At 49.8% G+C, this 13053-nt stretch overlaps 1 protein-coding gene across 1 annotated transcript in view; it reads right to left on the bottom strand.

Annotated features, from left to right (window-relative positions):
• Positions 1-659: 659 nt before the first annotated feature.
• WLS (Wnt ligand secretion mediator) overlaps positions 660-13053 on the bottom strand; it is a 34477-nt gene continuing 22083 nt past the window's right edge. The window contains exons 3-12 of the mRNA XM_061364869.1: positions 11778-11902; positions 10548-10709; positions 9098-9234; positions 8549-8717; positions 8270-8367; positions 8097-8160; positions 7236-7379; positions 5603-5686; positions 4371-4524; positions 660-3786 (exon numbers count right to left, since the gene is read on the bottom strand). Of these exons, the coding sequence (XP_061220853.1) occupies positions 3677-3786; positions 4371-4524; positions 5603-5686; positions 7236-7379; positions 8097-8160; positions 8270-8367; positions 8549-8717; positions 9098-9234; positions 10548-10709; positions 11778-11902 (1247 nt within the window). The 3' untranslated portion in view covers positions 660-3676. The remainder of the gene's footprint in view (positions 3787-4370; positions 4525-5602; positions 5687-7235; positions 7380-8096; positions 8161-8269; positions 8368-8548; positions 8718-9097; positions 9235-10547; positions 10710-11777; positions 11903-13053) is intronic.

Raw genomic sequence — 13053 nt, 5'->3', positions numbered from 1 at the left:
CTCTGCCTAAGACACAGCCACCCAGCTCCCCTTCCCCTGCCAAGGCAGACCTTACTGCAGTGGGATTGTCAAGCTGTTGATATTAATCTGTTGACATCATCTTTTCCATTACTCCTCAAGTGCAGGGTCTGTGAAACCTTTTTCCTCTTTTTTTCCTCCTAGATTATAGATAGAAAAAGAAGTCGGGGGAGAGCAGGCTCCAAAGAATACAGCAGCAGATGGAGGACGCCCAAACTGGCATTGCAGAGGGGTAAAAGCAATATGTAAAGTTCACAGCAAAGATGCAACAGCTCCAGGGCTGGCAAACAGGGACAGCAAGTGCAGGGCATGGAGCATGAAGGGAAATAAGAGAGGCTGAGAGAGCTGGGCTGGGTCAGCCTGGAGAAGAGAAGGCTCCTGAAGGGGAGACCTGAGAGCAGCTCCAGTGCCTAAAGGGGCTGCAGGAAAGCTGGAGAGGGGCTTGGGACAAGGGCCTGTAGGGACATGCCAAGGGGAATGGCTTGAACCTGCCCGAGGGTGATATGCTTTGGGACAAAAACTGTCGAAGCAGCCCAACTGTTTTCCCCAGCAGCAAGCTGTGTGACCTGCAGCTTCCTGAACAAAAGCAAGCCAGGTCACAGCAGAGCAGCCCTGACAGGGAGCCAGGCCCACCACGACTGCACAATGTGTATATTTTATTTAAATTAACAAAACTACACGTTTTCCAGGCTGCTTGAAGCATTCTGTAAAAACTGAACTCGACCTAACCAAAAAAAAGGAATATATTTTTAATAAGAGCCAGGACTATTTCTGAGACATACATGTAGGACTGAGGAATTAGGAAGTAAAAAAACCCCCCAACACACACACACATACACACCCCCCGTAAACAGATTGTTAGTGTTTGACACACGATTTGGCTTGAAAGCTGCAGCTCCCTCCTTGTGAGGAGCCCTTACAAAACACAGTGCTACCCTAAGCTGTGAGACAAACCATGGACACATCTATGGGAACAACATAAAATCACGTAAGAACCCAACGTAAAAAAGGACGTTAAAGTTGCAAAGTCGAGCACAGGGTGATGCGCGTTGATTCAGTTCACTTTGTACCTCAACTACTGCAAGTAGGAACACTGCTTGTTCCCTGGTGGGGGTTGGAACGAGATCCTAAAGTCCTTTCCAACCCAAACCATTCTGTGATTCAACCCTTGGACCTCCCAGTGCTTACTTTCTGTGTGTAAATTGCTCACAGGTTACATTTTGCTATCGTGTTGAAGCTGTGGTTGCAGCATGTATTCCTTGTGCAGTCAGTGTGCCCCCTCCTTTTATTTCTGCTAAACCACATTTCCTTTCAGGATAGGGGCACTGTCAGCCCACTTTAAACAGCCCAAGCTTATAAAAACTTATTAGTGTTCCAGTTCAAGTATCCCAAAATCACCCAAAGTTAACTTCCTGAAGTAGTTCTTGGCACTTTTTCTGTGCTACAGTGACTCCACGTGCTCAGACACAGCAGCACATGAGGGACCTCACCCAGAGTGATGGGTTCAATGTTCCTCAGCTCTGACCCCACATCCTGGCTGAGGTGCTGCTGAGACCTTAGAGCAGCTCCAGTGCCTAAAAGGGCTACAAGAAACCTGGAGAGGGGCTTTGGACAAGGACCTGTAGGGACAGGACAAGGAGAATAGCTTTAACCTGACAGAGGGGAGATTGAGATGAGCTCTTAGGTAGAAGCTCTTCCCTGTAAGGGTGCTGAGGCACTGATTGGGGTTGAAACTGGATAAGCTTTAAGGTCCCTTCCTACCCAGACCATTCCAGGACTCTGTGAATTGTCTGAACACCTCACCCCAGCTGAAGTATTGACTCATCTCCAGAAAAATGGGAAGGGAAAGCAAAAGGCAGGGAAAGCTGGTGCTGTATTTGGTTACTAACATGCATGACATGGTGGTAGGGATGGTCAGAGCTGAATGGAGCAACAGCAGCCCCATGCAGACAGTGGGATGGGTGTGCAGGGCAGGCAGGGACCAGCATCACTGAGCATGAGCTGTGGGAACTGGGATGAACCAGCAACTCCCAGTGCAAAGCAGAGCCCTCCCTGCACAGCCTCAGCTCCCACCCAGAGCCCTCACTCACAAACCCCAATGTGACAGCAGAGCCAGCATGCACGGGCTTTAACTGGACATTGTGATGCACACACTGAGATCCACTAGAGACGGATTAAGGTTTCATAAATCATCTCATTTCTTGTATTTCCCAATTATATTCCCATCTTGCAGCCTTCATATTCTGGCAATTGATGTGCGACTTCAGAAGTTTTAAGAATCCAAGAGCAATATGTCCCTTTTTCCAGGACTGGCACCTGCTATGACTGTGGCTTTGGAAGCCTCCCTTCTTTCCCTCATCTCTGACCCTTCACCAACAGACAGCAGCAGCAGATGCTTATCTTCTAGGGACAAAACCAGGAGGGTGAGTTACACATTACTAGCACTTAACACAGATGTTTACTAGGGCCAGTTAATGAAGCCCTCTGGATCCTCCAGGCCCTGGAATGTGTGCCCAGAGCAGCACAGACCCTTCTGGCCACACTACTTCCCTCACACAGCATTAACACTCCTCTTAGCTGGTCCCCAGCGTGGCCCAGTTTAAGCCTCCAGCCCAGCTCAGTCCCCACTCCCCTGACCTAGTGCAGTGTCACAGGCAGACCTGCCTAGGCACAGCACAGGAGTGAGCGACCTCATTGCCTGATTCTGCTCTGAAAAACCAAGTATCCACATCAGTCCAATAATCCCTGGAAGAATCCAGCTCTGCCAAGCATGTTCCATGCCAGCAGTGCAAGGAGGGGCTCAGAGGCACAGGAACTGAGGACACACTGCCCCTCCATGGCCCTTCTCTTCTCTCCATGGCACGTAAGCACATAAGAATGAGTAAGCCATAACAAAAAGAGGAAGACAAAAGCAAGGGAAACCAAAAGGGGCTGAGAACAGGCTGTGGGAGCAGTCCCTCTGGGAACCAAGGACAGGAACCCTCCTTTCTCCTGCAACTCAGCTCAAGCATCCAGATTTTACACTGCCCTATATTTAACAAGCAGCTGTAAAACCTACTGAGAAAGCATGCTGCTGCTTCTACTAGGATCTTATATACCACACACAGGCTACTCCTTTTCCCTGCTCTGCTTCACTCAAGTGACAGGGGTTTGCTGCTAGGCTGTACTAAAAGACCTCAAAGTTCAATACAATTACAGATGGTGGAATTGAATGTTCTTACAAAGAAGTGTTAGCTCCCCCAAACCAACACCTTGTTGAAGTTGCACACAAGAAGATGCTCTATGTACCAAATCCATGCTCCTTGCCTGAGCTCCCAGCACCACCTTTATGACAGGCACACAACAGCCAAACAACAACTGCCCAACATCAGCTCTGCCCCTTCCCTACATCTGAACAGGCGACTTTGCAACCTTAATGCTTTTCTGTCCGGTTTTTACGTGCTGGAGTGTAACGCAATGGACATATCCCTCCCCCCAGAAATGACTACACCAGGTTAAAAAGAGTTTACAAATGCTCTGCTCGGTGTCACAGTCTGTGAAACACACGAGGCACGGGGTGCTCGAGGAGCAAGGCAGGTCGGAGAGGGCTCCTGCCACAGGCCTTGTGCTGTCCTCTGCTCTCCACCCCGGTCTGGGTCCCGATGAGGCCACCTCAGCATTACTCCTGAGCCTCCTTCCGAGCCAGCTTGTAAACCTCCGTGGGCCCGTCCACGTGGGTGATGGTGGTGGTGAGCTGGAGCTCTTCCCCGCTGTTCATGCCCAGGTCACCTGAGAAACAAAGTGATTTCATTAGCCCCATCTCACAATGAAATACCTGGAAATTAGAAAGCAAAAGATCCATTTTATTCCCACCAGGCTTTTCCTTGAGTTAGGGACTGTGCAATGTTTCTATAAATGCCTTCCTGTTAGAAAGAAGCCATTCCCCCAGGCCAAGGGGAATGGCTTGAACCTGCCCGAGGCGAGACTGAGCTGAGCTCTTAGGCAGAAGCTCTTCCCTGTGAGGGTGCTGAGGCGCTGGCACAGGGTGCCCAGAGAAGCTGTGGCTGCCCCATCCCTGGCAGTGCTCAAGGCCAGGTTGGACACAGGGGCTTGGAGCAAGCTGCTCCAGTGGAAGGGGTCCCTGCCCGTGGCAGGGGTTGGGGCTGGAGGAGCTTTAAGCTCCCTTCCAACACAAACCAGGTTGGGATTCTATGATTAACTGAAATGTCTGCTAGGAAAACCAAACTATCATTTGCATTGCATTTTAAAATGATGAATGTGCACTTCGGCCAAAAAGTAAAATACTCAAAAAGTATCACCCACATTATATCACTTTGTTGCCATGACAGCCTTCAGATCTTAAAGGCATTTACCATTAGACTGGTCTTCACCGTAGTTCTTGTGCGATGGCGCGTACAGGAACATGAGGGCGAACACGTAGAGGTTCCACATCCCATAGATGCCGGTGAAGAAGGCACTGTTCACTTGTATCGTGATGTCCCCCCACTTCCAGTGGCCTTCGGTCACCTGCCAGGGAGAAAGCAGACATGGGCTGCTCAGTAAGGCCAAAGTCTGCACAAAGACAGAAGTGATCTCCTACAGCATCACCTTCACCCCAAGGTTTGCCACCTAAAGCGTAGTACCTAGGGGACAACCTCCTTACACCTGAAAACATTACACTTCCATAAATAGAGCTTTTATAGAAGGAAAACCAGGCTGAATAATGCAAAGAGCTCACGTGCTGAATGCTGCCTTGCTGCTTCTGGCTCACAGAGAGGCCTGGGCTGATAGCACCAGCCTCAGACATGCGGAGGTTTGTCAAGGTTTAAGAAGTGTCATCACTATTAATGTTACTTGAAGATGTACAGACTGTTCACAATGAAATATTGGCTTTCTGGTAAAAAAGAGACATAAGGGGGAAAGACAAAAGCTAAATGAGTTTAAACTAGGTTGGCTTAGTGACAGGCCAAGGGGAATGGCTTTAACCTGCCAGAGGGGAGACTGGGATGAGCTCTTAGGCAGAAGCTCTTCCCTGGGAGGGTGGCGAGGTGCTTGTCCTGTCCCTACAGGCCCCTGTCAAAAGCCTCTCTCCAAAATGACATTTTGGAAACAGATGCAATCTGAAAAGTCACTTGGAATAAACCTTCAGATTCACTTTAGCAGTGATACAAACTCATTTGTGCGGAGATGGCCTCGGGCTCAGAATAAACAGGTCCTGATACTGCTGAGAACAGCAGGGCTGCAGAGTCCCCCCGGGGAAGACTGAACTCTGATATTTCTCTGTGGCCATACAAAGCCACCAGGTCCTTTCAATGTGAACAGAACATTTCATGTCTTGCTGAGTTCTCAGAAATGACATAAACCCTGTTGGCTGATATTTCAAACAGCACAGCCCAACCCTTCCCGTGAGCCAGGGGCCTTTGTGAAGGCTTCAGGCTGAGCAATTTTATGGCAGTGCTTCAAGTAAGTGAAAACAGCTTCTTAAACAGCAAGCTGTTATCAAACCTTCTGGTAACAGGCACATCTTCTCTGATCAGCAAGTGAGTTGTTAGTGGCTATGGAACTGGAGGCTGATGTACTTAGAGGAAGCAGTTTTAGCACTCACCTGGCTCACGATGAAGAAGATGACTGTCATTGCTGCACACGCCAGGGTAATGAGCATCAGGAACTTGAACCTAAAAATCAGCCCCTGTGTGGAGAGAAATGTCACTGGTCACATTAACAGGCTCCACAACACCCAGTTTGGGTTTTAGCACATACAAGAGACAAGCATTAAAATACAGGCAAAGAAAAAAAAGGGTCCAACCCACAAAACCCCAAAGCAAAACAACCTCCACCCACTCCTCTGCGCCGGGGTCATATTCTCCGCTCCCCACACGTCTGCATTCCTGCCGGATGCTCCCGGGCGTGCGTGTTTGGACAGCTCTGCCTTTCCATTACATTTGCCTTTGTGACTGATTTACCAGGAGCTCACGTGGATGAGGAGGCAGGTCAGCCCAAGCCATGGGTTTTCCCTAGGAGGTAGCTCACAGCTGCTGTAGGACAGATGTCTGTGGAGAGCCTGCCTGGCTCAGCAGGACGAGGCAGTGTTTCACCTCCACAACGGCCTGGGAGGGAACTGCAGCAATTCCCAATACCTGTCAAAGCTACACTGGCTATTAGAGAAGCACATGGACTGCAGGATAAGCTAAGGCTCCAGATCACTCGCTTGGGAATGTGACTGCAGATCGCTCTTGCTCCCACTGGCTTTACATTTGTACTCACAAGCTCTTTTTGCTTTGTCTTTGCACGTGAGCTGTTTTTCTTAACCTGTTTCTGGAATTCTGCTAGAAATATCAGTGTCTGTGTAATTACTGAGCCACACTAACAGCAAATGACTATTAATTTAGCTCTTCCAGATCAGATTCACGCTGTCTGTACACACAGCACAGCCCCAGCAGCTCCACAATACGAGCTGAAGTCCTGGGCTAAAGGGAAAGATGCTGAATTTCTGCTTGAAATTCTCTCAATTCCAACTTATTTTTTATGTGCATTCCTGATGGGTGATAACAGACTTGTTTATATCAGAAGTGACCATTAGTTAAGAGAACAACATTGGTGTGTCAATATTTATCACCCATGGAAACAACAAGCACTCTCAGCTTAAGCATTACAGCGTGCTCCTTGTGTTTCGCAGCAGTTAAAGACAGCTAGGACAGAAACAACATACAAAACCAAGATGAATGTGTCACAGTTTGATCCTAGCAGGACAGTTTCCCTCCTGCAACTTGGCTGGGAAAAGACAACCCCAAAAATACTAACTGACATCCTAGAAAACAGGGTTGTCTTAGTAATACTTTCCATTAAATACAGTCCTTAATATTACAGGAGAAATGAGGTGTGAGGACCTCGTGTGCTTACAACGTATAGTGATTTCAATGGTAATTTGGGCAATTTACTTCTGTTCTCCAGCACTGTTCAGGATGCTGGGTGGTGGCAAGTACTGACAGAAAAAGAGAGGGAGCTTATATACCCTCCTAACAGGTTACAGTATTCCATTGGGAATAAAGACCCAAATAAAGAAGAAACTTCACACCAGTCAGACCAAAAGGCATTTAGGGGATTTGAGCAGAAGAAAGCTGGTGAAGATCAGATCTCCCAGTTCACGACTGTATGGATAGGGAATGTCTCAGTATAGGCTTTCAGGTCAAAAATGCATTTATAAAGTAAAGAATCTGTGCAGCGAGGAGGACTGTTACCTCGTAATGAAGGCGGCGAGCCTTGCTCATGGCTGGGAGGCTTGACTGCTTCCCACTGATGTTCCTGAACACTTGGAAGACCATAAAACACAGGAAGAGGAAATAGAGACACAGGCAGATTCCCGCAACTATAATAAAGGCCATCTGGGCAGTGTGAGTCAAGGGAACACAGTATGAGCTGAACAGGGAGAACAGAAACATTATTCAAGTGATTCCCTTCTTTTAGTACCATCCCAAAGGTCAGAACTGCACTTTTACTTGATGAGCTTGGTGGGGAGCAGAGGCTCTGTGACCCCAGACACACCAAACACTGCCTGGGTGACACTGCCAAGGAGATTTGGGAAGCTGTTGCCAGCCAACAAGCTCCAGCGAGGCTCCTGCTAGAGGGATGGGTGTTGTGGAAGGGGAACTGATCCCATCAGCTTATCTCAGCCCAGGGATCAAACTTAATGGCAGCATAACAAGCCCTTTCAGTAGGATCTGGAAGAGCAATGCATGGAAATGCCTCAGCAACGCCTGCCTGAGCAATAGCAGCAAATGGAGGTCTGCAAAGCAGATGCTGTCGAGGCTGGGGGTTAAAGAATCCCGGGTGCTGGTGTTACTGTGATGACCCAGGACCTAAATTCCCCATGCTTCCCTGCAAATCTCAGATATCTTGGAGAGGTTCAGTTCTGCAGTGACTTCCCCAAGCTCAGCACCAGTCCCTAGGGTACCAGCTCCAAACCTGCCAGGGCTGCTTCTTCCAAATGACACCAGCATCTCTATCCCCCCCTCACAGCCCTGGAATGCCGGAAGGAGGAGGGTTTCCACACTCTCCCACCAACACAGACCAAGCCTGCCCTGAGCTGGGGTGAAGGATACAGCCAGCTCCGTGCCAACTTCCGTGGTCCAGATGCTGTAGAAGGGGTTCTTCAGCTGCACTCCCCTGCAAAGAGAAGAGAAACCATTGAGCTATCACAGAAGCCAACAAGCTTCACCTGCTGGTCCCTGCTGCAGGAGGTGGCCAGAAGCCTCAGCTTTCAGCATGCACCTACCTCTCACACATATCAAAGATGAAGAGGCAGAAAGAGCCAACAGCTATGGGTCCAACCTGCTTCCAGTACCCTGAGAGACGATTCCGCTCATTCTGGTCCTGATCAAGGGTCAAGAAGTGCAGAGGAGGAAGAGAAAAAGGAGAAGCAAGTTAGGCTGAAGTCCTCTCTCCTGTTGCAAGCCCCACAGTGTTGTTTCCAACACTCAGCAAGCATAAGGGAGTTGCAGGGTATTGCTGCAATTGGGGCTGGAAGCCACCTTCCCTTCTGTGTGGTACCCACCATCATGTGCTCCCCACAGAAGATGATCCAGAAAGACAGGAGCATGGCATAGAAAATGCCTTGTCGAATGTCTCCAAAGAGCAACATCCAAGTCCAGTCAAATCCGATGGAAAACCACTCCACAGGGATGTTAATGAACGTCATGGAAATTCCTAGAGCAAAGATGACCCTGGAGGGGCAGAAAGGGAATCTCTTTCCAGCTTGCTTGCTCCCCAGCTTGAGAACAGAGCCCCAGCAGCCAAAGCTGTGATGAGGAGCAACACAAGAACACCCAGCACTGCGGGGCAGTGCCACCTCCTGCCAGCAAACCCTGGGGGACTGAGCCCCTGTGAGCAGCTGTGGACAAATGCATCTCCTCATCCCCTGTGGGTTTAATGGGCAAGGAAAGAAGCTGTCGAGGTCTTCTGCTCCCAATGAGGCTGGGTGGAGGGAGGGGACAGGGAAGAGACCATTCCTGTCTCTCCACACATGGACTGTGGGAGCAGCAACCACCTTGGTCAGACTGCTCTCACTCGAGGGTCACCGTATCCAACACAAGCCCCTACTCACTTCTCCAGCAGGACAGGAGCACGTGTCATCAGTGTGATCCGTCTCCAGTACCAGATCATGATGATTAAAATGCTGGGTGTGAGGAAGGTCTTCATGGCAAACCACACCTTCGTAAAGCCTCCGTTCTGGTGGATGCCCTAAGGAAAAAAACAGGGCGGAATGCAATGGTTGTAAAGAGTTTAGCATCACTACTCCATGCTTCTCCTTAGGGCATCTGACAGGAGAGACATGTAGGCAGTAGTACATGTAAGCACATGTAGATCACAGAATCCCAGCCTGGTTTGTGTTGGAAGGGACCTTAAAGCTCCTCCAGCTCCAACCCCTGCCACGGGCAGGGACCCCTTCCACTGGAGCAGCTTGCTCCAAGCCCCTGTGTCCAACCTGGCCTTGAGCACTGCCAGGGATGGGGCAGCCACAGCTTCTCTGGGCACCCTGTGCCAGCGCCTCAGCACCCTCACAGGGAAGAGCTTCTGCCTAAGAGCTCAGCTCAGTCTCCCCTCGGGCAGGTTAAACCCCTTGTCCTGTCAGTCCAGTCCCTAATGAAGAGTCCCTCCCCAGCATCCTTGTAGCCCCCTTCAGATACTGGAAGCTGCTCTGAGGTCTCCACGCAGCTTCTCTTCTCCAGACTGAACAGTCCCAACTTTCTCAGCCTGTCAAGATGCAGCTGCTCTTTGAAGGACATGGTTTATCCAACACAGGAAAGGGAGCAGGTTCCTATTTAGCACCCAAGGTGTCTGAGCAGGCTTCAGAAGTCCTGAAAACTAATACCAAGACACAGCTTCCACGTCGAGGTGCAGAGCACTCGGGAGAGGGACACTGACCCAGCATGGAGAGCTGGCAGAATTGCTCTCAGACAAGTAACAAGATACTCATGAAGCCAAGTCACCGCTGGTGGGAAGAGCATCAGCCAAATGAATGCGTCTCCAGACACACATCCCTCCCACCTCTGTCTGCAGTCACCACAGCTCACTGATCCTGCTGAGAGGGATGGTGGTGGGAGGTTTTCCAGCTGAGAAAAGCACCAGCCATAAGGGAGGGCAGGAGCAGGGATAGCTGACAGCCAACCCAAACATCTGCATGGCTATAGCCAACACCAAGAGAGGCCAAGTCACCTCTGAACCCTGCTGGCCTGTTCCTCCTGAGCTCTAATCCATAAGATGCAGGGCTTACTCAGATGCAGCACTCATCACTCAAGCCAGACTCTGATGGTGAGGAGAGGACCCAGGGGAGCTCCCGGAGCCATGGACGTGATGCCAGGGCAGTGCAGGAGGGTGGCCCTGCTCCAGGCTTGGGGAGGGCTCCTCAGAAGAGAGCAGTCAATGAGAGCATCCCTTGGGAAGGAGGGAGGTCACATCTGCAGGCAGGAGCTGCCCATGAAGAGCAGGACCTCGCTGTGGGTCAGAGCAGCCCCCATGCAGACAGCACGGACAGAAGCAGGTCAGGCACTTACCACGAGGCGGATGTCCTTGATCTCCCCGATGCCCACATTAATGCCCTTCCTCTCGTTCACGGGCAGGCGGATGTTGAGCAGGTAGTACTTGTGAGCCACGCTGCCGATCTCCATGAAGGGCAGGAAGTCACAGTCATAGTGACGGCCCTCGGACTCCAGCGTCTAGAGAAAGGGCACAGAACGCTGTGGTCAGCCTTGGATGGGCTCCCTCCATGGGGAGGGTCTGCAAAACCCGAACACTGGGACCACTGCCAGCACTGAGAGCCTGTTGGCCGATTCAAACCTTCCTGGGGAAAGCCTGTGACAGACAGTGCCTTGGGACATTCTGCAAGGGTTTTGTTGGTTTGGGTCAGAATCAACAGCGGGTTCAGCTTTCAGGCTCTTGAATACTCCCCAAAGGAGCCTCTCAAGATGAAAGACTACATTGGGATCCAAGCTTCCTCCCTCAGCAAGCATCACTTAAGCCCGACAAAAGATGCAGCTCCCTCACACATATCTTGATGTGCAGTTTAAGTCCTGTTTTACTAGCAATGCTCCTCTCTGTACCTCAGATGTATTCACTGCATAGATGTGGCTATATGGGAGGGTACAGGTGTCACTGGAGATGTAGGTGGGCTCTGAAAGGGACTGTGAAATGGGACAAGACACAGAGCTGAAAACCATGGCCTGGGGAAGAGACGCCAGATTAATTTAAGCACTGGAATTACAGTCTGCAGCAGAGGAAGAAACATCTGGATTTAAACAAGATGCTGTTCTCATCTGGCTGTGCTTGCTGCCCCTAAGCCTTGGAGCCTGGGGCATTGAGAAGTTGTTCTAAGAAATCCTCTGGGTTCTTGGAGTGCTGCAGTGTCCCTGGGGGCTATATCCCCACCACTCCTGTAACAAGGTTGTGTTCATCACAAGTGCAAGATGGAAAGGTCCAAGCTCTCTAAGATGGTTTGGGGTACACAGAGCTCCAAGCATTTATGTTCCAGACAGCACCTCTGCAACACCTCGCACCTCTTCTTCCTTACAGTTGTAAGCCTACCCCCAACTGTACCCCCTTCTCTTGTATCACCAAACAGGACCAATTGCACATGGAGCTCATCAGGTTTTCACAGGTTTTGAGCTGACACATTTTTAAGTTATGATTGAACAATTCCATGCTTCTAGGAAGCACTAAGGAGGAAAGGAAGACAAATCCCAACACAATCCACACCCCCCACCTCCAGCATCATCAAAACCCCTTACTTTTGGTGAGCCAAAGGTGCATTTCAGCTTCCTGATCTCCATTGCATGGGCTATTTCCTTCCAGTCATCAAACATGTCATCACGATACGCCAGCGACACATCCAGGGTGATCTCTGCATTCTCTTCTGCAAGAGAAAGGAGACATCAGGTTTGTTAGAGAGGAATGGTACAGAGGATCAGATGGGTACCAGAGCCTGTAGACACAGAGGGGACCTCACAGAGACCCACAGCTATGGAGGGGAGTGGAAGGTTTTGCATTCCAAACAATACAGATGAAATCACCCTTTTCAAAATGTTTATCTCCTTTCCAGCAGAGAAGGAAGAATCTTTACTGGTCATAAAGGTCTGACATCCTCCTAATGTACCATGACTTACAGCTTCTGTTATGGTTGTGGGTGAAGAGCATTATTTATTCATATAGCATTAGAAATAATAATTCATGTAGAACTGGAGCCCAGACAGCTGCAGAGCCAGAGTAAGCCAAAAGCAATCCAACAGCCTCTTCAGCAGGGGCTGGGTGAGGGATAATAAGACAGGCTTCTATACAGACCTTCTGCAGGTAACACAAGGTGTGCAGTAGGTCCTTCTGCTTCAGGAAGCAGCTATATCACATCACAGGATTTGCTCTAAGTCAACACTGAAATAGTGTTTACAGAAAACCACAAAAGATGAAGTACGTAACTCTGGCTGGTTAGATGAGCTGCAGGAAGGGGAAGGCATGCAACTATTATAGAATGGTTGGGGCTGAAGGGAGCTTAAAGCTCCTCCAGCTCCAACCCCTGCCATGGACAGGGACCCCTTCCACTGGAGCAGCTTGCTCCAAGCCCCTGTGTCCAACCTGGCCTTGAGCACTGCCAGGGATGGGGCACCACTTCCAGGGATGGAGCAGTTCTGTTGTCATGCCTAAATGAACAAAGCCATCTATTAATGTAACCTTGTGTTTCTTCTGGCTGCAAGCACATCACCCATAAACACTGAAGCCCAGCATCTTGAAGGTCTACAACACGCCCCTTAACAACAAGATGCATTCTACCAAAGAGATGTTAAATGAAGGAAACAAGAAGGGTCACTGGGATCTTTGGGTGGATGGGAAGGAAGGAAGCAGGGAAAGGCACTGCTGGGCAGAGCCATAACTCATCACCAAAAGCATAAATTGCTGCAGAATTGCCCAGAACTTGGATCCTCTGCTCTCAGAGATAAGTTAGGGCCCCGGAGTAAGAGCACCATACTCAAACCTCCTTTAAGAAGACACTTAAAACCCCCTCAGCTTTAGCTG

The sequence above is a fragment of the Neopsephotus bourkii genome, unplaced genomic scaffold, assembly GCF_033783945.1.
Source record: "Neopsephotus bourkii isolate Nb327-2 ecotype Australia unplaced genomic scaffold, CSIRO-AGI_Nbou_v1 NB_1250, whole genome shotgun sequence".
NCBI lineage: Eukaryota > Metazoa > Chordata > Aves > Psittaciformes > Psittacidae > Neopsephotus > Neopsephotus bourkii.
This window is presented reverse-complemented; position numbering and strand designations above follow the sequence as displayed.